This window comes from Chiloscyllium punctatum, chromosome 40 (assembly GCF_047496795.1).
Source record: "Chiloscyllium punctatum isolate Juve2018m chromosome 40, sChiPun1.3, whole genome shotgun sequence".
NCBI classification, from domain to species: domain Eukaryota; kingdom Metazoa; phylum Chordata; class Chondrichthyes; order Orectolobiformes; family Hemiscylliidae; genus Chiloscyllium; species Chiloscyllium punctatum.
The window spans coordinates 36255262-36282920 of NC_092778.1; the positions used below are offsets into that span (position 1 = coordinate 36255262).

Consider the following 27659-nt stretch of genomic DNA (forward strand, 5'->3'; position numbering starts at 1 on the left):
TCTCTTTAATTCCCGTGCAAGAAACATGGGATAAAATGAATTGAGCTTGTACGATTGGGGAAATCTGTGCTTACCATCAAAGCAGGAGACATTTAAAGCAATGTTGCCCTTCCTCTTGTTGCCTGCCCACTCCAGCAGACATGGTGGGTAGCTTCTGGCTCCATCCGCACCATACCTGGCCTTTTGCATTGCCTGCATGAGCTTGTGCTGACACACAGATTTAAACCCATCATAGGCATGATCTGAAACAAACCTGATGGACAAAGGCAGAGAGAAGAGGAGAATGTCAGAAGGTGGGTGGTGAAGGACGTTTGGGTGATCTCCAGATGATTTTCCTCCTTTGTCTACCCACAACTTGTAACAAGCATTGCATCTGTCTAATGTTAGTCAAATGTCTTGAATCCCAGCCTATGGTACACTTCCACCTTCACACCACATACTCAGAAAAATGACACGGTACACAATGAACAGCTGGAAGAAAGCAGCAATATCTCTACTGTAAGCCTGGGTACTTGTCATTTGGATATTGTGTAGATAAAGATTTCAGGTAATGGAGGCTGCAGAGTCTGTTCTATTCAAATCAATCTTGATACTGAATGTAAGTTAAATATCCAGAACAAAATCAATGCACTTTTTTTAAAAAAGCAGTCCCACTTTAAAATTACTTTCAAAAATGCCACAGCTGGTAAAATACAGTTAAAAATCACAACACCAGGTTATAGTCCAACAGGTTTAATTGGAAACACACTAGTCTTCATCAGGAGCAGCGCTCTGAAAGCTAATGCTTCCAATTAAACCTGTTGGACTATAACCTGGTGTTGTGTGATTTTTAACTTTGTACAACCCAGTCCAACACCGGCATCTCCAAATCATGACTGGTAAAATAAGCCTCAATGCTCCTCACAGGGGTTGCTACCACAACCTATTGTCAGCTATCAATGGTCCCCATTAGCAGCTATTCTTTTCCCAAGCTGACTTTTATCTATTCGCTTGTCTGCCCAGCTGTGTTTCTTTTCTCTCACTGTGTCAAAAATCACATGACACTGGATTATAGTCCAACAAGTTTATTTGAAACCACAGGCTTTCATAGCCCGGCTCCTTCCTCAGGCAGCTAGCAGCGTTCCGAAAGCTTGCTGTTTCAAATAAACCTTTTGGACTATAACCTGGTGCTGTGTGATTTTTGACTTCGTCTACCCCAGTCTAACACCAGCACTGCCACAGCACCTCTCTTTGAACTCCATCTCCACAGACGGTTTACTTCCCCCACCTCCCTCCACCCATCTTCAGCACATTTACCAAGTTTTTCCTAACTACAAACAGTTCTGAAGAAAGGTCACTGGACCTGAAATATTTACTATGTTTTCTCTCCACAGAAACATGACAGGATTTGTTAAAGATTCGGGAACAGATTTGGGCAAAATTGCACACAGAGTAAAACAAAATCAAGAACTGCGGATGCTGAAAATCAGAAGCAAAAACAGAAATTGCTGGAAAGGCTCAGCAGATCTGGCAGCATTTGTAGAGAGCAATGAGAGTTAACATTTCGGGTCAAGTGACCTGAGTTCTGAGGAAGGGTCATTCAGCACAAAACAATAACTCTGATTTGGCTGCACAGATGCTACCAGACCTGATGAGCTTTTCCAGCAATTTCAGTTTTTGATTCACATAGAGTCCTCTTGTTTCATGATTGCAACCACCACCACCATCCTCCCCACACCACCCATCCCCATACCCCCAGCCTTCCACCATGTTCACTCTTACATCACCTTCAACCTTGTCCCCACAACACATTCCCTGTCCCTTGACCCTACCCTCCTGCCTCACATCTACTCACTTTAACAGGTACTTGTCCATCCTGGAAGAAGGAGCGAAACAACTGAGGCAAGTGGCGAATAATAGCCAGCCCCTTTCTGCATTCTTCTCATTGGCATTTCTCCACACCTGATTGGCTAGTTGAGCAAGGATTTCATCTCTCAGATTGGGGTTAGCTAGTCCAATCTGCGCTATGTAATCACCAAAGAGGATTTCTTGAGCGCCATTGAGTTGAGGATCACCCATGAATCTCATTACCTGTAAGAGGAACATTAGCTTCTTAAAGTGGATAAAATATGAAAATGCAAAGAGCTGGTATCGGGAGGAATCTCTCACACTGGAAATTTCCCTGTTGCATTTGGCAACTCCTTTCCTTTCTCCCAGCTGTAAATTAATAAGCACCACCACTGCTACTTCCCAAAATGTGTGAGCTCAGTCTGCAAGTCCAGAAGATAAATGACTTGCAAATCCAATCTTATCCTCTCCTGTCATTCATTTACAGAAAACATGTACATACACACAGAAAAGTACACACACATACATGAAAACATGCACTTGAATGTACACTCTCAAGTATGTAAATACTCATAGGAGCAGAGGCACACAATTTCCTTCAGGAAGTGTTGGTATTTGTTTTTACATTCAAACAAATGCATGTGTACATATACACATTCAAACAGACAAACAAAGGCACAGTTGCCCACATCATGTGCAAGCACACAACCTCCAGCAGGCGTTAGCAATCAAACCTCCTCTTTCTTTCAGAAGCAGTAAGCCAATTAAAATTTTTTTTAAAATCACCTTTCTGAGTGAGTTCATTTCCTCAGAGAAAGGATTATGCCTGTGATTTGTACAGCTCAGTACTTTACCTTTCCACCAGGTGGAGCTCTGTTAATGTGGTTTACCACAACCTTTCAATTTGTTCCTCGTGTTCTTGGATGAGATTTTGACAGATGGAAAATTTACTACTGGACGTATGGGTCATCATCAAGTATTCCCACATTAAGTATGTTATAAGCTTTCTTATCCAATTAATTTACTTTTACCTCCTCCTGAACTTTGGAGAGTATCTCTCCACTGCATCATTCTGAAATTCACAATTCCCATATAAATCATTTTCATCACCTCTATGGGCAAGGTTGTCAACTTCACATCTATTAAAACTGAAATGGGACAATTTTCAGCTTTGGTTTCATATGGAAATGAAGTGGAGAACTTCGAAACCATTTGTGCCTAACATCAAAGAAGCATAGTCATTATACTCTCTGAATGCCACATACAGATCCTTGAATGATGCCAACAGTGAGTTACAAACTAAACATGAATCAAATGTTTCAGGTAGAATATGTTGTGAGTATAAATAAAACTGACAATGCCACAGTAGAGAAGTCCTCAGTCAATTCCTGATGAAGAGCTTTTGCCCGAACCATCGATTTTCCTGCTCCTCAGATGCTGCCTGACCTGCTGTGCTTTTCCAGCACAATTCTAGTCTTGAAGTTCTCAGTCAATGCCTGCACTTCCCTAAATTCCTGATTTTCCACTGCAGCTATTTGTGAGAAACACCAAGTGGGGAAGCCTGGAGCATGACAAAGAAAACTGGGGGAAGACTCACTCCAGCAAGTAACTTCTGAATACAAGAGCACAGGCAGAGGAATAGGCCACTAAATTGCACTCTGGGCTGCAGCCAGTGCATTGCAGTTATATCATACTATTTGCTAACGGTTAACCCAATCAGCCTTACCAGTTTGAAAATCATAACAGCTTCTTCTTTCAAATCCTCTTCTGACTGGGTCAGTGCTTCATCCAGTGGAGTGGTCAACATACCAAATAAGTGCTTCTGCACGAAATAAAGCATCAACAATAGCAATGTAAGGGACATCCTCTATACCCTCCTCCAAATCATTTATTGCTCTAATCAGCGCAGGATCCCACATATATTTACCTTGAAGTGAGTCCGTACAAAGTTGGAAAAAGGATAGTTATTGATATCAAGAGCCATTACTAGCTGTTCCTGTGATTGGACCTTTGGAGTTTCACTCTGGATAATACATTCATTCTGATTTTCTTTATCAGCTACACAAAAACAAAAGAAAATTCAGACATCAACATATTTCTACATGTTTTTCAACATGTTTTTCACAATGAGCAAAAGGGGACAATATTTCATCGAGTTGTAAACAACAAGTACTGCGACTTTTAAAAGGCAAACCACAAAGTAAAGCAACAACAAACAAGTGGGCAGATTTCATCCATGTATCTTCTGTACGGAGGTTGTCAGTAAACCTTGAAAGATATCACTATAATCTGTGGGTACCGACGCCCCAGATAATGAATATCACCACATAATTTCACTGGCTTGGTGTGTATTTAAAGCTCCGATCTCTCAGGTTTTAGAGTTGAGGTGCAATATTGCAACTTCTGTGACATTTGAGTTGAGGATTTCCAGATTGTGCTCCTGGATTACTTTATATGTAACTGTTCCAGTGCAGTCAGGCGCAAAGTGAGTTATTTACTGGTGTGATATATCCAATGAAAATAGGCAGAAATATAGAGAGTGTGTGAAAGGCATGGGTTTAAAAAAAAGACAAGGAGAAGAGAGGTAGCGAGAAAGAGACATACACAGAGGTAGAAAACAACAGAATAATGAATCATAATGAATTAAGAATCAAAAACCATACCTGCTACTGCTTGGAGTAAGGAAGCCAACTCAGCAGGAATGTCCAGGTGAGTAACATTCACCACTTCCCTCATCATTTGTTCCTAGTTAAAAAGATCATTAATTTATCACTAAATTCTCAGCAAATTAACTGTTAATTACTTGGTACTGCAGAATTTAAACATTGCTTAAAAAATGAAGTGTTTTTTTCTGCCTTGCACTCATCAGAGTGGGATACAAGAAAGCAAACTTATAATTGGAACAGTAATTCATATAGCATGAGAAAAGGATTCTGATTGGTTGGCCCATGGATTGCATGGAGGTACAACAGGAACTGTTAACTGTCAATCTTAATTAGCTTGTCTCAATACACCATGCCCAATGATAGATGTGATTCTGCTTTTCGATAACACTTACTAAATAATCCCAATTGTACTAAACATTATATAGATAACCAATTCAAGTTTGCCAGTCAGGCTTGCAGTGTGATTCAACTGTTTGTGCTAGAAGCTATTTACAGTTGATTCTGCTATAACACGCGTTTCTTCAATGTGAATTGGCTATAATGCGTTTGAAGAATTTAGACCGTTATTTGTAGAATGCAAACTTCCCTTACCTGTATTGGTTCTCATGTGATTCCGATCCCATTGGTTTAAATGGTGCTGCTATTATGCAATTTTCTTATAACTCAGAATTACACAGGAACGGAATTATCATGTTTTATCATAACTGTATATTCACACCCAGTATCTTGTTTTTTGTGAGCAGAATGCATTTTTTTTATTCAGGTAAAGGTCATGGAGATGCCAATCCATGCTACATTCCACACGGCAATGTCCTGACCAATCAGAGTCGACTTGTCTAGTTTGAGTTTCATTGGATAACTTACATTTACAGTTAACAGTTCCTGTGGCATCTCCAACTCAACCATGATCCAATCAATACCTTCTCATGTTGTATAATTTGTTTTTCACTTCCTAAGTTGCTTTGATGTGTCTCAGTCCTAATGCGTACAAGACTCGTAAGTATCTAAAAAGGGGTAGAAGTAGACCAATTGGCCTCTCGAGCCTGCCTCACCATTTAATATATTAAAAGCTGATCTGTTTGCATTTCAAATTTCATTTTAATCTCCTTCTGATGATCTTTGATGATTCCATTTCCTAATATGATTCCTTCGAACTCTGCCTTTAAAATATTTAACAACCCCAACCCCACTACCTTGTGAGGCAATGAGTTTCACAGTTCCACAACCCTCTGACAGAAAATATTTCTCCTCATTTCTGTCCTGTTAGGATGACATCTAATTTTAAAGGCGTCCCTTCATTCCGAAAAACTGAAAGTTGATGTCTCATTTTAGAATAACCTTTCAAACAAAGCTGAGTCTCAACATGGAGAAAACAATTAATCAAAAAGGATACAAAAACATTAGCAACATTTTGGGATGCAGCATGCAACTAATTTGGGACATGACATGTTGAAGGTGAAGTGTGCTTCAGAAAAACAGATAACTTTGAACTTATGTCCTAAAAGCTCTGCATCACTCAGGGTTTCTCTCAAAATGTGGGAATCTAGCTTATACATTATCAAGCCCCTGTACGTGGAACTGTACCCAAGTATGAGTTGTAATGGGAGACAGACCAAGAATGATATGAAATGAAATTTATTACCATATCAATCCTCTCACGTTTCTGTTCTCGTAGCTACAAAGAGAAGAAATGTAAGAAAAATAAAATGCTATTTCACATTTTTGAAAGATCTAAATATATTTCATGTACATGCCATTATTCTCTGCCAGACTTTCCAAATCCCCTGTTATCATTGCAGTTGGAGGTTTATCCAAATTCTGGAGAAAATTCATTGTATTTTGTGTGGTTCAGGACTCTTCATCAGAAATTGAGCTCCAGGATGAATTGCTTTGAAGCTTAACAACAGTATTCACCGATATATAATAGTGATTTTGTGCAGCAAATCCCACAAAAATGGTTAGTCAGTTTATTATCAGATATGGCGATTTAGTTAGGAATGTTTACCAAGTACAATTTCTTCTTGAAAGAGTGACAAATAATTATTAAGACCCACTTCAACCACTATCTGTTATTTTAGTTTGTTGTGTTTGGAATGGGGCTTTTAAAAAGATTGGAGGAGGTTTGTGTCAAACACTACTTAAAAATACAAGAAAAGATTTCACATCATGCTTCGAGAGAGAACTACCTCCCAGTTGCCATGTGACCTTACATTACGTCTTCAGATGATTTGACTATTGTATTCACACATTCATAGTAATGTTTCACATTACAGATCACATGGACACAAATGGCTAGGGGACATGGACCAGGTGGACCATACAGAAATGGACGAGATGGACATGGAGTCTGGAATGATTTTGTGCACTTAGCATGTTTACTTACTCTGAGAAATCTTCTGCGATTTGTAAACATGAGGACAACAGATCGTACTTTGGTCAAACTTTCCTTAAACTTTTGGAATTTTTTTCTGTGAGGAGAAACAAAGCAAAAGAAAGGATCAGGTAACATATGAACATAAGAATTTGGAGCAACAGCATTTCAGCCCTTCAAGCTTGCTCCACCATTCAAATAACATCAAGGTTCATCTGTTTGTGTTCTGAATTTCATATTCCCATCTATCCCTGATAATCTTTGATTCTCCTCCCTAACAGGAATCTGTCTACTTCCACCTTAAAGATATTCAACAACCCCACTTGCACTGATTTCCAAAGAAGCACAACTCTCTTAAGAGAAAATAAATCCTAGAGTAAGGATTCCACTTATATTCTTCTCATTGAACTCTCTCCATTATTCCAGAAAATGACAATTTGTTAGATTGGTTGCCACAAATTACATAGAGTCATACAGTACAGAAACAGGCCATACAGCCCACCATAACCATGTTAACCAACAAACAACACTATTCCCATTTACACACTTTGTCCAGAGCCTACTATACCCCAACATTTTAATTGCTCATCCAGATGTTTCTAAAATGCTGCGAGAGTACCTGACACCAACACCCTCTCAGGCAGCATGTCCAAATATCTCCGGCCCTCTGAATGAAAATTTTTTTTCTCAGATTTCCTCTGGGCCTCACCTTCAACTTAGTAAAAGTTCTTAGATATGTTTGCCATGGGGAAGAGATTTTCATGATCTACTCTGTCTATGACTCTCACAATGTGTTGCAATCAGATCCTCCTTCAGCCTCCTCAGCTCCAAGGAAAACAAACCCAGCCTATCCAATCTCTTCTCATAACTGAAACATTTCATCCCAGGCAACATCCTGGTGAATCTCCTCTGCACCCTCTCCAGTGCATTCATGCCCTTCTGATCGCATGGCAAACGGAACTGCAAACAGTGTTCCATCTGTGGCCAAACCAATGTTCTATAAAATTGTTACAAGACTTCCATATTCCTATATTCTGCTTCCTGGCTAATGAAAGCAATCATCCGTATGCCTTCTTCACCAACTTGTTTACCTGTGCTGACACCTTCAGAATCTATGGACCTGTAGACCAAGGTCCCTTTGTTCCTCAGTACTCCACAGGAATGTACCATTCATTGTGTAAATCCTTCATTTATTAGACCTCAGAAAATGGATCAGCTCACACTTATTGGGATTAAATTCCACCTGCTATTGCTGTACTCAATTTACCAGCTGATCAATATCAGACTGTAGTCTGAGACCACCCTCCTCACCCATCAACACCATCACTAATTTTTGTGTCATCTGCAAACTTACTAATTTTACTAATGAAACCTTCTATATTTTACATTACAACGATTTTTTTTTCTGAAAAAAAATAGCTTTTTTTTAAATAAGAAGTTGTAGTTTTGTTCCAGAGAGTTCTACACTTGATTGGCTCTGCAGAAGATTATTTTTCTTTGAGGAGGGAGTATTGCTGAACAAAGAGACCTTGAAGTGCAGGTTGATAGCTCCTTGAAAGTCGAGTTACAGGTAGATAGGATAGTGAAGAAAGAGCTTGGTATGCTTTCCTTTATTGGTTGAACATTGAGTATAAGAGTTGGGAGGTCATGTTGCAGTTGTACAGGACGTTGGTAGGCTACTTTTGAAATATTGCATGCAATTCTAGTCTCCTTCCGATTGGAAGGATGTTGTGAAACTTGAAAGAGTTCAGAAAAGATTTATAAAGATGTTGCCAAGGTTGGAGGATTTGAGACATAGGGAGAGGCTGAATAGGCTAGGGCTGTTTTCCCTGGAGCATCGAAGGCTGAGGGGTGACCAAATAGAGATTTATAAAATCATGAGGGGCATGGATAGGATAAATAGACAAGGTCTTTTCCCTGGGTGGAGGAGTCCAGAATTAGAGGGCATAGATTTAGGGTGAGAGGGGAAAGATATAAAAGGGACTGCCGGGGCAACTTTTTCGCGCAGAGGGTGGTGTGTGTATGGATTAAGCTGCCAGAGGAAGTAGCGGAGGCTGGTACAATTGCAACATTTAAAAGGCATCTTGATGGGTATATGAATAGGAAGCGTTTGGAGGGACATGGGCCGGGTGCTGGCAAATGGGACTGGATTAAGTTGAGAGATCTGGTCAGCATAGATGAATTGGACTGAAGGGTCTGTGTCTGTGCTGTACGTCTCTATCACTCCATGACTCTGAGAGGAGTCATTTTTTTATTCAGTTAATCAGCTAAGTGATTGATTTTATTTAAGTTTTATACATTTGACATATATAATTTTATTTTTTTCCATTTTAACATTATTTTCTGTAGGTAACAAAAGGTACTTTATTTTATAAGGTGTTATTGAAACTTATTTTTAGGCTTAATGTTATTCAGGTATGAGGTACACAGTGAGATGGCGAGTAGATTTAGAAAAGTTATTACACAGCAGGATCAGTCAGATAGGTGGATGACTGCTGGGAAAGGTTAAAAAGTAGTTCAAAAGTCTCCAGTGGCTATTCCTCTATCAAATAGATATTCAGTTTTTGGAACTGTAGAAGGAAATAGTCTCTCTGAGGAAAATGGAATGGGCAGGTGTTATTAGACACTTGGAATGATTCATATGTTAAGTAACATTTGACGAGATTCAATAGATTAATTGTTAATAGGGGATTCTCCTGATAGAGGCATAGACAGGAGATTCTGTGGCAGTGAGCATAAATTTAGGATGGTTTGTTGCTTTCCTGGTGTTGCAAACATTTCTCAATATTTCAAACATGTTGTTAAAGGTGAGATTGAGAAGCCAGAAATGATTGTACTCACTGATAAGAATGACATCTTTAGGGAAAAGATTAAAGCAGGAGAGTCAATTTAAGAGGTTAAGTAAATAAAACCTTAAAAGTAGTAATTTCTGGTTTACTCCCAATGCCAAATTCAAATGAGGAAAGGAACAAAAGGATAAAGGAGATTAAATAAATGGCTGAAGAGCTGGTGTATTGTTCAGGGATTCAGGCTTTTGGCATGTGGAATGTCTTTTCAGATAGAAAAGACCTGTTCAGAAAGGATGGGTTGAACCTGAACTGCAAAGGGATCAATATCTTAGCAGGGAGATTTGCTTATTCCATCAAGGGAGATTTTATACTGATAGAGAGGGGGAGTGGAGGAACTCTATGTCGCAGTGACAATGGAAGGATTGATGGGGAAGGTTCTGAATGTGAGGTCAATTAGGAAAGAAAGACAAGAGAGAGTCAGAGTAAGTAGAAACTTTGAAGAATGCATGTGATTTTACCAACAGGTAAGGCTGATGAACTGAGGGCATGTTTAAGAACATGGGATTGGGATCTTGTCGCTATTACAGAAATTTTGCTGAGAGATGGACAAGACTAGCAGCTCAATGTTCAGGTTTTAGATGATATAGGAAGGATAGAAAAGGTGGCAAGAAAGGAGTGGGGGGGGGGGGGGTTCGTGTTTTTGATTAAGAAATATGTTACTGCTATAACTAGGGAAGATATTTTTGCAAAATTGTCCTGTGAAAATATATGGGTAGAAATTACAAATAAGAAAGGAAAGAGCATTTTGAATGGGATTGTACAATAGGCCACCCAACAGTAAGAGAGAAATTGAGAAACAAATATGTATGGAGATCTCAGATATATGTAAACATAATAAGGTCATAATAATGGGGGATTTTAATTTTCCAAACATTGACTGGGACGACCATAGTGTTAAAGGTTTGGATGGGGAAGAATTTGTCAAATATGTTCAAGAAAGTTTTCTTTATCAATATGTGGATGCTCCTACTAGAGAAGGAGCAAAACTAGACCTTCTTTTGGGCAATAAGGCAGGGCAGGTGACTGAAGTAAACGTGGGCGAACACTTTGGATCTAGCAAGCATAATTCTATTAGTTTCAAAATAGGTATGGAAAAGAATAAGCCTTCTATAAAAGTTAAAGATTTTAATTGGAATAAGGTAAATTGTAAAGTATGAGACAGGAACTTTCAAAAGTTGATTGGAATAGGCTGTTCGCAGGTAAACGGACGTCTGATAAGTGGGAGGCATTCAAAAGTATGATAACGAGAGCTCAGAGGCATTATGTTCCTGTGTGAGTGAAGGTAAGGCTGGTAAGATTCAGGAAAAAGTGGATGAATAAAGATATTGAGGTACTAGTTAAGAATAAAAGAGAATCTTATTTTAGATACAGACAACTTGGTTCAACTGAATCTCTTAATCAAAATAAACAGTGTTGGGGCATTCTTAAGAAAGAAATCAGGAACGCAAAGAGGGGATATGAAATAGCATTGTTAGATAAGGTAAGGATATTCCAAAGATATTCCAAAGAGATATTAAGAGAATCATAATATACAAATATATTAAGAGCAAGATGGTAACTAGAGAGGGTAGGGCCTCTAAAAGATCAAGGAGGTCATCTTTGTGTTGAACCCCAGGAGATGAGAGAGATATTAAATTATTAAATGAATATTTCATGTCAGTTTTTACTGTGGAGAAAGAAATGAAGTCTAGAAAATTCAGAGGGATAAACCTTGATGTTTTAAAAATAGTTTACATTACAGAAGAGGAAATTCCGGAGGTCTTAGAGAACATAAAGGTGGATAAATCTGCAGGACCTAATCTAATGTATCCTAGAACATTGCGGGAATAAGTGAGGAAGTTATGAGACCCCTTGTAGAAATATGTGCATAACCTATAAATATGGGTGAGGTGCGTAATGACTGGAGAGCGGCTAATGTTGTCTCTTTGTTTAAGAAAGGTTCTAAGGAGAAACTGAGGAACTATAGACCTGTGAGTGTGACATTAGCTGTGAGTAAATTATTGGAGGTGATTATAAAAGATGGGATTTATAGACATTTAGAGAGGCAAAAATTGATTAGGAATAGTCAGCATGGTTTTGTGCAAGGCAAATCATGTCTCTCAAACTTGATTGAGTATTTGAGGAAATTACCAAAAATATTAACGATGGCAGAGCAGGGGATGTTGTTTATTTGGATTTCAGTAAAGCTTTTGACAAGGTTCCGCAGAGTAGACTAATAAGTAAAGTTGGGTCACATGGGATTCAGGGTGAGCTTGGACAGATATTGGTTGAATGGCAGGAGACAGGATAATGATGGAGGTTTGCTTTTCACACTGGAGGCCTGTGACCAGTGGCATTCCACAGGGATCGGTTCTGGGTCCTCTATTGTTTGTCATTTATATAAAATAAATATTTGGATGAGAACATTAGAAGGCATGGTCAATAAGTTTGTGGACGCCACCAAAATTAGTGGTATAGTAGATAGTGAAGAAGGTTTTTTAAGATTATAAAGGGATCTTGATCAAATGGGGCAACGGACTAAAAAATGGTAGATGGAGTTCAATCTGGATAAATGTGAGTTATTGCATTTTGGTACAGCAATTTATAGTAGGGCCTCGGGTAGTTTTGTAGAACAGAGGGACCTAGGGATGCATGTACATAATTCTTTGAAGTGTGCGCCACATATAGACAGGGTGGTTAAAAAGACATTTGGCACCCTTGCCTTCATTGCTCAGTTCTTTGAGGAAGTCAAGCTGAGGTTGTACAAGACATTAATGAGGCTTATTCTGGAATACTGTGTCCAGTTCTGGTTGCCCAGCTATAGGAAGGATAGTATCAAGCTGCAGATGGTTCAGAAGAGATTTACCGGGATGTTGCTGGTTATTGAAGATCTGGATTATACAGAAAGGCTGGGTAGGCTGGGATATTTTTCGTTGTAGCATAGGAGGTTGAGAGGCGACCTGATAGAAGTTTATGAAATAATGAGGGGTATAGATAGAGGTAATGTTGTATTTTCCATAGAGTGGGGAATTTCAAGATGGGGGACATTGTTAAGGTGATGGGAGAGAGATTTAAAAAAGACATGACAGACACATTTTTTACACAGAGGGTAGTTCGCGTATGGAATGAACTTCCTGAGGAAGTGGGGGATTCAGACACAGTTACATTGTTTAAAATACATTTGGATAGATGTATAAAAAGGAAAGGTTTGGAGGGATATGGGCCAGAAGCAGGCAGGTGAGACTAGTTTAGTTTGGGTTTATGTTCGGCATGGAAGGGTTGGTCCAACAGGACTGTTTCTGTGCTGTATGACTCTATGACTAAGACATCCAAGTCATTGATGTGTATAACAAACAGCAAGGGTCCCAGCACTGAACCCTGTGGTACAGTCCTGGTCACAGGGTTCTAATGACAAAAAAAACCCTCCACCATCATCTTTTGCCTCCTATTTGTGAGCCAATTTTGGATCCAGTTTGCCAACTTGCCTTGAATCCTGCAGGGTCTTACCTTTTGGAACAGCCTTCCATGTAGGACCTTGTCAAAGGATTTACTGAAGTCCATGTAAATCACATCTACTGCACTATGCTCATCAACATATTTAGTCACCTTTTCAAAAACACAATTAAATTATTCAGCCAGGATCTCCAATTAACAAACCTGTGCTGATCCAACCTTTCCAAGTGTAGATGATTCCTGACCTTCAGAATATTCTCCCATAATTTAATGGCACTAATGTCAGCCTGACTACTTTTTAATGGCCTATCCCTGTTGCCTTCTTGAACAAAGGAACCACATTAACTGTTCTCTAGTCATCTGGCACTTCACCTGTGGTTGGTGATGCATTAAATATCTCCTTCAGGACTGCAGCAATCTTCTCCTTTGTCTCCTATAGTAGCCTGGAATAAATCTCATCAGACTCTGTGGATTAATGCAACTACATGCCCACTAAAACATCTAATATTGCTTCCTTAAAATGTTCTAGAGTCTGACCATTCTGACAATATACATATCATGTATCCCTGGGCATAAGGATTCTTGATACCTAGATTCACATCTTTGTGGCTTATTTGTGGTCTGTTTTGGTGATGTGACCGCAGTGTCATGCGGACAAGATCAAGCAGAGGAGGCTACTAAATGATGGGAAAAATCTTCCCAGACACCATCTTCTCAGCCCTTGTCCCAAAACTTGCAACCTCTCCATCCTCTTCTGAGTACGAGGTTATCAGGAATAATTAAATTCTCAAGATGGCTTCGTAAAGCAGGCTTCTATGATAAATATAATATCAGATTCTCATGTGGCAACTTGTGTCCACAATTCACCAACCTTATTTTAGAAGACTGAGAGGGGATCTGATTGAGACATATAAGATTATTAAAGGATTGGACACTCTGGAGGCAGGAAACATGTTTCCGCTGATGGGTGAGTGCCAAACCAGAGGACACAGCTTAAAAATACGGGGGAGACTATTTAGGACAGAGATGAGGAGAAACTTCTTCACCCAAAGAGTGGTGGCTGTGTGGAATGCTCTGCCCCAGAGTGCAGTGGAGGCCCAGTCTCTGGATTCATTTAAGAAAGAGTTGGATAGAGCTCTCAAGGATAGTGGAATCAAGGATTATGGAGATAAGGCAGGAACAGGATACTGATTGAGGATGATCAGCCATGATCATATTGAATGGTGGTGCAGGCTCGAAGGGCAGAATGGCCTACTCCTGCACCTATTGTCTATTGTCTATTATTTACAATGACATGAGCATTTATCTACATAGCAAATCCATCTTAGACAGGCTTGTATTTGCCCACTCACTAACCCCTGTTATTTGATTTGATTTATTTTTGTCATGCGTCCCTAGTTGCAGTGAAAAGTTTTGTTTTGCATGCAATACAGGCAGACCTTACCATACAAAGTGCATAGGGGTAACAGAATAGAGCGAAGAATACAATGTTAAGGCTGCAAAGAAGTGCAAAGAGAGCAAGATCAACATTACATTTAAAATTTGAGAGGTCCATTCAGAAGTCTAATAACAGCAGGGAAGAAGCTGTTCTTGAATCTGTTGGTACGTATTTAAGCTTTAGTATCTTCTGCCTGACAGAACAGGTTGGAAGAGAATATAACTGGAGTGGGGGTGGGGGGGTCTTTGATTATGTTGGCTGCCTTCCTTAAGCAGTGAGAAGTATAGATGGAGTCAGTGGACAGAAGGTTGGCTTGCATAATGGACTGGGCCATGTTCACAACTTCCTGTAGTTTCTTACGATCCTGAGCAGAGCAATTGCCATACCAAGCTGTGATGCATTCGAACAGAATGCTTTCTTTGGTGCATCTTTAAAAATTGGTAAGGTTCTTTATTTCTGAATTATTATTTATTCTTGGGCTATTTCCCACATTATACCTTGTTTTCTCTCCATAATGTAGCACATATGTATGAATCCCCAACAGACTTTGTTTTAATTCTGTCAGTACTAGATGATCTTCTGGCAAAGATGTCGATTCCAGTTGCATCTGTTGAGATCCAATTCATCCAATTTTAACATGACTCCTCCTGGCATAATGTTCCTAGAATCTGGAGTCCTCCATCCTGCATAATTTCTCTGGACGTGTGTTAATCTATTCATCTGACAATTCCAAAACTCATGAGTACCTGGCATTTTAACCAATCCAGAGATTACTACCTTTGTGGTCCTACTCCTTATTTTGCATTTGAGCTCCTGACATTGTGATTGCAAGGCCTCATCCTTTTCCTTCCCAACTGGACCATGACTTCTGACTGTTCCTCTGCCCCTTGAAATGTTCTTTACCCTCTTGGGATGTGTTCTAACTGGCGAAGGCAAAAATATTTCACAGGACTCAAATCAGCAGTTGCAGTAAATCTTTTGTAATAAAAGCATGTTGCAGCTTACTTTCCCTTTACAACTTTCTCTTTAAAGTTGTTCTTCCATCACTGAAACCTTATGGCGGCTCAATTCTGCAGTGCAGATTCCACATTAATGACTACTTTCTTAGGGTCTGGATTTTTCACCTACCTGGCGAGATAGCCTCTGGCCAAAGCCTGCAGCTGAATGGCTGTTCTCCGGAGTTTTATATAACGTTTCCTTGCAAAGAATCCACGTGCGTACCGCTGTAAGGTCAGGGAGGCAATCAGCAGGAGGCCATCCCGTTTGCTCTCTAAGGCCTGATATAAATTCTCTTTGAGAAAAAGCTGAAACAAAACCGAATCACAATATAAGTAATGTTCACGCCACACAAATGCTAGACATTGACCATTTCTAACAATTGAAAATCTAACATATCTCCCTTGAGATCAATGACTTTACCAGCGCTGAATTTTACACCATCAACATCCTGGGCATTACCATTAGCCTCAAACTGAACTGGACTAGTCATATAAACTATGTGGCTACAAGAACAGGTCAAAGGCTTGGAAATCTGCAGCGAGCAACTCAACTCCTGACCCACCAATGATTGCCCACCATCTACAAGGCCCAAGAGCTGGACAAGTGCAGCTCCAATTACATTCAAGAAGCTTGACACAATTCAGAACAAAGCAGTTCCCGTGATTGGCACCCCATCCAACACCTTCAACATTCATCACTTGCTCCACCAATGCACACCTACAAGATACACTGCTGTAATACACCAAGGCTTCTTAGACTGCGCCTTCCAAACCCATGACCTCTACCGCCTAGAAAAACTAGAACTGCACATGCATGAGAATATCACCGTCAGCAAGTTCCCCTCCAAGACACATACCATTCTGACTTGGAACTATATCACTGTTCCTTCACTGTCACTGAGTCAAAAGCCTGGAACTATCACTCTAATAGCACTATGAGTGTCCCTGCAAGCTAAGGACTGCAATGTTTGAAGGAGGCAGCTCACTACCACCTTCCTAAGGGTAGTTAGGGATTGGCAATTAATGCTGTCCTCGCCAGTGATTCGCACATCTCATGAACAGATAAGAAAAAGTTTCCAAATATTGTTCTGTTGAATATTAGCACACCAGCTAGTACAAATGTTAGTGCCTAATATTCAGTCTTTAATAAAATTTGTCTAGAATTATATATGTCAGTTTTATGCAGTGAGTAGAATCAGTGTGGTGGAGGAAGATTCAGTTGAGGCTTCCGAAAGAGATTTGGATACTTGTCTGAAGAGAAATGATTTTTGGGTCATAGAGAAAAAGGCATGGGAGTAGGACTAGGTGAAAAACTCTAGCAGAGAACCAGCACAGGTAGAAAGAGCTGAATCCCCATCTTCTGTGCTGTAACCATTCTATGATATGAAAAGTGAACAGTCAATTAAGTTAAAATTCCCTTCCCGTGGAATTACATTAGCAAAGACCAACTTCTTTCTACTCTCTCCAAATGAGGAACCTCAGCACCTTTGGAACCATACAGCAACAAGGCCAAGCTTCCCTCAAACTGTCGCTCAGAAATAATTATTCCCATGGAATTTTATATCAACAAAGACTCACTGCATGTAGAAAATATCCTAACAAGACTTAATACCCATGGAATGATATTCTTCAAAAAGCAAGTTAGCAGGCAATTATACTCCAGGACTCAGGTTCAATGAAACCATAACTTAACAAACAGACCATTGCTTTGGGACTGTCCACGATTAAGGGTAGGGATCTGTGGAACTCAATGACAGGCAGTGCCTGTGGGTCTGTACCCCATGAAAGTTAGCACCTTTGGATCTATGCCCCAGTGTAACTTTATCTATTGACAGCCAGTGCTTGTGGACTGTACCTCAAGCAATAGTCTGTATCTGTGGTACATGTGGTAAAGTTACATGGCAAGTACACTGGCAAGGCCTGAGATTTAGTCAACAGACAGGAAACAAAGTAGGAACAAATCAGTCATTTATGGAGTGGAAAGTATTGTATGGATCAGTGCTTGGTCCTCAGCTATTCACAAAATATATATCATCAATTTGGACAAAGGAATCAAATGTGATATTTCCAAATTTGCTAGTAGCAAAACACTGGGTGGGATTATGAGTGGTGAGGAGGATATAAAGAGACTTCAAGGTGATTTTGACAAGTTGACTATGTGGGCAAATGCATGCAATTGCAGGGCAGTGTGGATAAGTGTGAGTAAGTGTGAAACTGCCCACTTGGGTAGGAAAACCACAACACAAAAACAGAAGTATTTAAATTGTGATAGATTATGAAATGTTAATGTACAAAATGATCTGGGAGTCCTTGCATACAAGTCTTGAAAGCAAGCACGGAGGTACAGTCAAACAATTACGAAGGCCAATGGTATGTTGGCCTTCGTTGCAAGATGGTTTGAGCAGAGAAACAAGAAAGTTTTACTGTAGCAGTACAGGATATTGGTGAGACCACACCCTGAGTATAGTGTGTAGTTTTGGTCTCCTTTCCAAAGAAAAGATGTAGTTGCCATAACAGGAAAGCAGCAAAGGTTCACTAGACTGATTCCTGGAGTGACAGCTTTCATAGATTATCATCATAGAATCCCATACAGTGCGGAAGCAGACCATTTGGCCAGCCAAGTTCACACCGACCCTCCAAAAAGCATCCCATCCAGAGCCACTCCAACCCTTTCACCCTGCATTTACCATGGCTAATCCATCTAGTCTGCACACCCCTGGATACTATGGGCAAATTAGCACGGCCAATTCACCTAACCTGCACATATTTGAACTGTGGGAGGAAACTCACACAAACACAGGGAGAATGTGCAAACTTCACATAGACAGTTGCTTGAGGCTGGAATCGAACCTGGGTCCCTGGTGAAAGTCAGTGCCTGTGGACTGCACACCTACAAGATTCAGTTTCTGTAGAAATGTACCCCAGCAAGAGTTAGTGTCTGTGGAATTGTACCGAGCAATAATTAATGTCTTGAAGAGAGGACAGAAATAGGAGGACAGGGAGCAAAAGTAATGGATGGCACTGGGAAAAAACTCTGTTACATTCATTCTGGTTTTGGCAACTATAATACAAGGGACGGTAACAGTTGATAATGTCAAAGTGGATTTGAGATTGTCATATGGATAAATTTCTGATCAGACCTTGGTGAGCCCGATGCTGTACATTCCTTTGCTGACAGGTACAATCTGTTTCAAGATGGTTATACAGTTCTCTCCGTCTGCCTTTATCTGATTTGTCAATCCCAATAAGATTTTGTACCTGCAAGAAAAGTTTGTGTTACTAATCTTGTTTGGCCAACAATATAGTTCCCTCATTTATAAGAAATGAATATTTGCCAAACAAAAACATTTTCAAATTATGGAGGCTGTAAAATGTAAAATTGCAAGTCCTTTGGCCACTCTATTAGTTCAGCATCCTCACATCTTCCTTTCTGAAAAATTTCTCAGTTCATTTACCAGCTGTCAGTTTAATTCATATTCTTTTTTGAAGTGGAGATCCAGAACTTGACTCGGAGCCTATTTATTTGGGGAAGACTAAGGGACAGTTGAAGAAGGAAATTAAATTAAGGCTGAATCAGGACCAAGACTACAAAGGAGAGTTTTTGAGAGAAGGCCAATGTGGAAGAAGGAGAAGAGAATATCTACCTTTGGGATATTTTGCATTTTGGTGACTGCAATGATGAACCAAGCTGAATATCCTTCTCTTTAGGTCAGCCATTTGAATTCTAACAATCATGTTACAGATGTGACTGGATGTTGTAGCAAAGGCTAAGGGTTGAAATCAAAGTAGTTGTAGTGTCAGAAGCTGTAAATACCTTTCCAATGTCCTTCAAGGAATGTGACTCTACATTCCAGTGGGTTGGGCCTCCAGTCTTACACTATGTGGTTCAATCTTAATGCCTCCTGAAATGGTTTTGCCACCAGTTGTGTTACAACTGACTCAACACTCCCTTCTCAGGGCAGCTAGAGATGAACAATAAATGCTGCACATGACAGCATCATTCACATTCTGATGTCAAATAAAAGGGAGTTGTAAAGTTCAATGATTATGAATTAAAAATTCAAATGGTTCCACCAAAATCTTCTGCCTGTAATTGAAATGCATGGAAAATCAGATACAGCTGCAATTGGAATTTAAGACTGACACAGTGGGTAGGGCACAGACTGGCAATCAGAAGTTACATCTGCATGAAGTGAACTGTATGCTCAGTTTCACCTTGATTTAACTTCAATTCACAAACTCATATCCTCCTGCACCAACATTAAATCTTTGTAGAGTCAGAGCCTGAACTGAGATTGTCCATTCAGTTATAGATATTTTTCTCTGGTGTCGAAAGCTTTCTTTGAAGGTTCATTGTGTTGAATCACAGCAATAGTTGCACTTGAGTGATTGCAATGCTTTGAGGATGTTTAAGGCAGTGTCTAAATGTGAATTTGTTTTTCTTTTATTTAAGTCATTATTTCCATCATCTCAAAGCAGTGGAACTCCTCAACTTACTTCGTTAACGTTGTGCTGCATTCTAAAGACTACAGACCTCACAATCCAAATTGATCAGTGTCACCATTTCTTGATTGACCTTCTCTGCTTCTTGAAGTGAACAGGATAAACAGTCTTTGAATCATTATCAGACTGGAATCAAATTCAAGGCCCAAAGAGTGGAACACAGTTAAGCTCCAGTGTCACCAAATTCTCTGAAGATTTGCCTATCTGATAATGGAAGTCTAGTAGAAATCGTGATTTAAAAATTAGTGAATTTTGTATGAAACAACATTCCAGCATAGACAGATCCCACACTGACCTCTTGATAAAATTATCAAATGTAATACGGACAGGATATCCCTCCTTCCTGATACGGATAGTTTCTAGAACTCCGGAATAGCGTAGCTGTAAGCTGACAACATCGACCTCAAAAAGTTCGGACTCCTATGATAGAAAGTGAGAAGTTCACCTCAGTTTGTCATCTGATAGGTTGTCCTTCTATTTCTTTCAACCTCTGTGGTAAATTCTTGTCTTGTTTTCTGCCCTTCCCTTGCCTCTGTCACAAATTAACTCCTTGCTGGCAAACAATTCCAGAACATATTCTAATATCTTGCTCAAGTGTGAATCTTCATGTATGAGTGTCAACATGCTATTGGACTGTCTGAGAAAGACATCTCACCTCTATGCCATCCTCACTAATACGGATCCAGCTTTCAGTGAATGTCACAGCAGTTTCCAAATTGAGGGATACTAAAACGAACAGAATGTCAAAACTGGAATTTTCCATGTTACTCAATCACTCACTATCTTCACTAGCTGAGACCCTTGCATCTCTGCCTACTCTCGCAGAATTACGATGATCAGCGCACCTATGCTCATCTCTCCCTTTCTCATACACTACAAGTAATCCATTCCATATGATCTGTCATTGCATTGCATCTTCACTGTGTTGAAATTAGAGTGACAATAGATTTTTCTTACAGTAGTCTTTTTCACTCTGCAATTTCTTATCTCACTCTGGTTTCCCTTTCTTTCAAGCTGTAGACTTTCCTTTGGCTCAATGAATTATCTTTTACTGGTTAAACTCATCTTAGAACAAATGAAAAGTAAGGGAGGATAAAGAGTGCAATCAATTTGACTGGAGCAAAGTGTTAATCTACTCAATTGACTGCCTCCTCAAACAAATATCCACTTCTGCCTGAAATTTAGCCTGTTCTAATCAGACACTCACTTCTCTCTGCATAGATAATTGTGTGTACTGGTACTGAAGTCTGTGTCCCCAGTTTGAGACTTTGTTCCAATCTCCATATCTCATGTGAAGTTCAAGTTATTATGTCCCTTAGGAATCTAAATACTTCTTTCACTTTCAATTTCAATTTTTCTAATATGCTGCATTGTAGCCTTTGGCTCCACAGTTAAGGTTCTAGAGGTATTGACCTTCAATTAATACATTCCTCGGACTTCAAGGACAACCTTGTTTTTCCTGCTCTTAGTTGCTTTTACCTTTTTATTGTTTGGTTTGATACAGCGGACAAAGAAAGGATTGCAGCTGAAAAAAACAGAACATGTTTTTATGATGGTAAGTTTATCAAATCAAGACTGCACTCTGTGAAAAAATACTTGAAATAAAGACAAGCATACATTTATATTACTCCTTATCACATCAGATAAAATCTTACATAAAGGCAAAATACCGCAGAAGCTGGAAATCTGAAATTAAAACAAAGTGCTTGAGAAACTCTGCAGTTCTGGCAATATCTGTGGTGAGAGAAACAGAATTAATAGTACAAGTCCAACATGATTTCAATTCAACTAGAGTTGAAATGTTAACTGTGTTACTCCCTCTACAGCTGCTGAGTTTCTCCAGAACATTTTGCTTTTATTACAGAAAATCAAAATCAAAAGTGCTTCACAAACAATAAATTACTTTAAATGGAGTGGATATGTTTCAATGTGGCAAACACGCCTGCAAACTTATACACACTTGATCCCATAAACAGCTATAAGATGAATTGGTTGTGTTGAGACCATTGGTTAGGACTTCAGGAGAATTTACTGGGTTAAAATTACGCTTTAAAGTTAATTTTAATGTTTACCAGAGTAACCAGAACAACCAAAGTGCAGTAAGTGAAGTATGTTTAGGATTAGGGTTAGTGAGGAGTTGAGTTGGAAAGGGAACAATAATGCAAGAATTGAGGTTAGTTTTAGCATTATAATTTAGATCTAGGTGTTAGGTTTAAAGAGTTAGTCAGTTAGGGGGAACAGGGTGCTGAGCTGAGAAGGGGAATAATGCAGACTGGGTGATGGTTAAGTGAATGGAAGTGTGTGATTCAGGATGGGGAAAGGAAGAACATTGCCTGCCTGCTCTGAACGTACCTTTCCATCTTCTCGGCCAGTTCCATCAGAGACTGTTGGAATTTTGCTGCTATAGTGGGAGCCTGGTATCTGCGGTTAATAGTATTGTTCCCAGTTGACATCACTTTCCTGGTTTGTCCAAAGAGACTAGTCAGAATCTAATAAGCACAATAAATCAATTTGATTAGTCAGTTATACTTCTGTCATTAATCTAGCTTAGTTAATCAATTTGGTGGTTTCTCAAAGCTCATCTAGTGCTTTGGGTTAGGACTAGGCTTAGTGTTAGGGCTTATGCTTGAAAGTTGGAGGTCAGGGTTAAGACAGTGGGTAGAGATGATACTAGATGAGGAGTGAGAGCAAGTTACTTTGAAGAATTGTGCACATTTATTAATAATTTGCAGATGTGCAAATCTGAAATTAACAGACCAAATACTATAAATACTCAGCAGGTCTGACAGCATTTATGGAGAGAAAAACATCATTAATGTTTCAGGATGAATACAATTCATTAGGCCATATGTGTTTTAAAAAGTTCACCTCTCAGACTTCTAAATGCCATTGAATACAGTTTGAACCTACTCAATGTCTCCTCATAAGAAATATCTTCTATACCTGGGATCAACTGAGTGAACCTTCTCTGGTCTGCCTCCAATGCCAGTATATCTTTCCTCAGATAAGTGGACCAAAACTGTCTACTTGGTATTCTTGGTATCATCCAACTTGTGCCTTGCATAGTTTTAGTAAGGTCTTTCTATGTTTATACTCCAGTTCCTTTGAATTAAAGGCCAGCATTCCATTCACCATCCCTATTATTGCTGTACTTGTATGCTAGCTTTTTAGGATTCCCAAATTCTTGTGCTGCAGCTTTCTGCAGTGTTTCCCCATTTAAATAATATTCAGTTCCTCTCTTCCTGTAAAGGTGCATAACTTCACATTTTTTCACATTATATTTCATAAGCAAAGCTTTTGCTCACTCTCTTAACTCATCTGTAACCCTCTGCTGACTTTTTGTGGCATCCTCACTACTTGCCTTCCCACCTATTTTTGTGCCATCTGCAAACTTGGCTAGAATACATTCACTTCCCTCAACCAAGTCATTAATATATATTGTAAATAATGTGGTTCTAGCATTGACCCCTGTAGCACTCAACTAGCTGTAGGTTGCCATCCTGAAAATCAGCCCTTTATTTCAACTCTCTGTTCTCCATTAGTTACCAAATATTCTATGCAAACTAATATACTACCTAAACATGGACTTTTAGTTGAAGAAGTGCAAAGAAGAAGAAACAAAATGGAGGATCAATGATTATGGCCTAAAATTATTAAACTCAACGTTGAATCCACAAGGATGTAAAATATCTAACTGAAAGATATAGTGCTATTCCTTAATGTCACATTAAACTTCACTGTAACACAGCACTGGGTCACAGATAGCAGGATGTCAGCACATGGGCTGGGTAGAGAAAGCTATAAGCCTCTTATTTAGCTGCAAAGCTCCAAGAGTTGATGTTGTTACTAGCTTAGGTCTACAAGGCCTAGTCAAGAAGCTCACTGAATTCTTTCAGTCTATGTGAGAATAAAGAATCATCCTCCCAGAGGTTCCTCCATTTTAGCCCTGTAGGTGGCAAAGGAACTCAACAAATCTGCAACAATCCAAGATGTACGTCACTTCTCCCATCGCCAGCAAAATCTTCTTGGGCCAGACAGCACAATCTCAGAGTAAGGGGTTGCCCATTTAAGACTGAGGTGAGAAGGAATTTCTTCTCTCAGAGGATGGAGAATCTATGAAATTCTTTACCCAGAGAGTATAGAGCTTGGTTTGTTAAATGTATTCAAGGTTGTGGAAGACAGATAAAAAGCTCAGGGTCATACTTGTGGACTCAACAGACAGGTTCCACAAAAGCGGTGACAATCTGTACTTGGTCTTCCCAATGTGGAGACTGCATTGTGAGCAGCACATTTCGTGTACCTTATTTGTGTACCTACTTAAATTGCCATTGTGCCGACAACCAGTGATTTGTGTGTGGTGAAGAAAGCTATCACGATCTGAAACACTAACTCTGTTGTTCCCACTCATCATGCTGCCAGACCTTCTGAATATTTACAGTGCTTTTTCTGGGTTTAGTTTTGAATGATCTGTGGAAATTTGATTAATTATCACAACATTGTTACAGATGAAGTCCTCCTTTAATCTACTCAGCGTGGTCCTACATGTAAATGCTTATGTGAATTCCAAGGTTACTTCATTTAGGAGTTTCTTCCACATGGTGATTAATATCACTGAGTGAGGAAATAGTGAACATCTATCGAAAGTATAGCTTTTACTAGTTTACATCTAAGATCCCATAACTACTGTCACAGTTTCAACAACATTCCAGATCACCATTCAGATATCTGGTTTCAAGGCTGTAGAAACTTGTAATTATGATCAGTCAGTCTGGGATTTAATGGGGCACACCATCAGGCAGCTAACCTGTATGTGTCCATTTGGCTAAGGTGGCCTGAGCAGAATATTTCTCTGTCATCCCTGATGTTTCTTGGCATTATTAAGACTAAAGGCTTTTCCATCAGTCACTAAAATCAGTCACATATAACCATTGAGCTGTCAGACAAACAAATCTTACCAACTCACCTTTATTTTGCTGTTGATAAACAACTCCATGACATCTTGTCGAACTTGGTCATGATTCTTCTCAATAAATTTGTAGACCTGTGAGAAATAGAAACAGAAAAATGGTCCTGTTCATCCCCATGGCAAAGCAAGAAAGCAAGGAGAAAGAGAAGACTATTCAGGTGACAAATTAACCAAGCACAACTAGAGCTATCATTTAATTATTCAATCCCTTGACACCAAATTCCTCTTTTTCTCCCAACTGCTTTTTATCCTATTTGTATTGCATACTATTCTCAAATCATTGGACACCCTCGTCCTGGTTGTGGGGGTAGTTATGGGGTGTGAGGGTGGTAGGTAAGGACCCTGCCATCCTTCTACCTCTGCCTAAGTTAAGTTCAGAGTGGAAAGGTTTGCAGATGGCCTTCCTGCCCCAAAATCAATAAAAGCCCTTAATTGGGCATCAATTGCGAAGAGTTTGCCAGTGATGGACAGAAGTGAGAATCTTCTTGGTTTGTTGCAAGTTTGTTGAATTACTTTTCCCTTCTACAAAGTGATAATGAATACTTCTTTTTATTCTTGGAGGGTGGATCCTTGTTCTCACATCGATTGAAAGAGTTCAATGAACTTCAATGGACCTCAACAGAGAATAAAAAAATTCCTGGAGCTTTGCAGTTCATCAGGGGGTTTGATAACTTTCATCGTTTCAAGTAGCATTGAGAGGGTCATTAAAAGAGCAGTTGATGACAATCGACAGTTTGTTGATTGCTTCTTCACTGGTAAATAAAGGCCAATTGAGGATGTGATTAAAGTATTCTACTCAACTTCTAGAATTTAGGAATTTCCAATGAGCAGTGCCACATCAGCACTGAAGATTGTTGATGAATGTAAACATGGACTTCTATGCTACATTCCTTTTATTTGTTCATGGGAAGTGGATATCACTGTTTGGCCAGCATTAACTTTCCCATCCTCAACTGCCCTTGAGATTTTGGTGGTGAACCACCATGGGGGAGGTACATCTGCAGTACAACACCCACACTGTGAGTAAGGAAGTCCCAAGCTGCAATGAAGAAACAGTATTATCTTGTGTCTGCTAGTAGTCCAATCCTGCACTTATTTCTCAGGTGCCTTGATTTATAGAAGGAAAATTGTGTTGAACTTTTAGTTATTAGCTCACACTTTTTCAAATGCCAATAGATTTTGTCTTGGATAATTGCTTCTCCAAGTTTCCTACCACTGACCTATGGCTTATTGGCCATTACTTTCTGGGATTTTCTGCTTTTTTGGATCAGAAGTGTAACATTTGCAATTCACCAGCTCCACATCTAAAAAAGGAGAGGAAGAATGTGACTGGGGCCTCTCTAATTTCCATGTTCACTACCTTCAGTCATCTAGAGATTACATTATATCTGTACAGGGTGCCTCTTCTACATGGTAGACTGTCAATCTTTTAAGGTAAAAACAAGGACTGCAGATGCTGGAAACCAGAGTCTAGATTAGAGTGGTGCTGGAAAAGCACAGCAGGTCAGGCAGCATCCGAGGAGCAGGAAAATCGACATTTTGGACAAAAGTCCTTCATTAGGAATAGAGGCTGGGTGCCTGCAGAGTGGAGAGATAAATGAGAGGGGGGTGGGGTTGGGGAGAAAGTAGCATAGAGTACAATAGGTGAATGGGAGTGGGGATGGAGGTGATAGGTCAGAGAGGAGGGTGGGGGAAGGTAGCAAAGAGTACAATGGGTGAATGGGGGTGGGATTGAAGGTGATAGGTCAGAGAGGAGGGTGGAGTGGATAGGTGGAAAGGAAGATAGACAGGTAGGACAGGTCATGAGGGCAGTGCTGAGTTGGAAGATTGGAGCTGGGGTGAGGTGGGGGAAGGGGAAATGAGGAAACTGGTGAAATCCACATTGATGCCATGTGGTTGAAGTGTTCTGAGGTGGAAGATGAGGCGCTCTTCCTCCAGGCGTCGGCTGGTGAGGGAGCAGCGGTGGAGAAGGCCCAGGACCTGCATGTCCTCGGCAGAGTGGGAGGGGGAGTTGAAACGTTGGGCCACAGGGCAGTGGGGTTGATTGGTGCGGGTGTCCCTGAGATGTTCTCTAAAGCACTCTGCTAGGAGGCATCCAGTCTCCCGAATGTAGAGGAGACCACATTGGGAGCAACGGATACAATAAATAATATTGGTGGATGTGCAGGTAAAACTTTGATGAATGTGGAAGGCTGCTTTGGGGCCTTGGGTGGAGGTGAGGGAGGAGGTGTGGGTGCAGGTTTTGCAATTCCTGCGGTGGCAGGGGAGGGTGCCAGGAAGAAAGGGTGGGTTGCTAGGGGCTGTGGACCTGACCAGGTAGTCACGGAGGGAACGGTCTTTGCGGAAGGCGGAAAGGGGTGGGGAGGGAAATATATCCCTGGTGGTGGGGTCTGTTTGGAGGTGGCGGAAATGTCGTCGGATGATGTAGTTTATGCGAAGGTTGGTAGGGTGGAAGGTGAGCACCAGGGAGATTCTGTCCTTGTTACAGTTGGAGAGGTGGGGTTTGAGGGCGAAGGGGCGGGATGTGGACGAGATGCGTTGGAGGGCATCTTTAACCACATGGGAAGGGAAATTGCGGTCACTAAAGAAGGAGGCTGTCTGGTGTGTTC

At 40.1% G+C, this 27659-nt stretch overlaps 1 protein-coding gene across 1 annotated transcript in view; it reads right to left on the minus strand.

Annotated features, from left to right (window-relative positions):
- myo15aa (myosin XVAa) overlaps nucleotides 1-27659 on the minus strand; it is a 147904-nt gene that overhangs the window by 75521 nt on the left and 44724 nt on the right. Inside the window, 13 exon segments of the mRNA XM_072560280.1 lie at nucleotides 75-253; nucleotides 1835-2070; nucleotides 3554-3649; nucleotides 3755-3885; nucleotides 4491-4572; nucleotides 6136-6168; nucleotides 6877-6961; nucleotides 15712-15887; nucleotides 18722-18839; nucleotides 20380-20504; nucleotides 21564-21609; nucleotides 22437-22573; nucleotides 25048-25125. Of these exon segments, the coding sequence (XP_072416381.1) occupies nucleotides 75-253; nucleotides 1835-2070; nucleotides 3554-3649; nucleotides 3755-3885; nucleotides 4491-4572; nucleotides 6136-6168; nucleotides 6877-6961; nucleotides 15712-15887; nucleotides 18722-18839; nucleotides 20380-20504; nucleotides 21564-21609; nucleotides 22437-22573; nucleotides 25048-25125 (1522 nt within the window).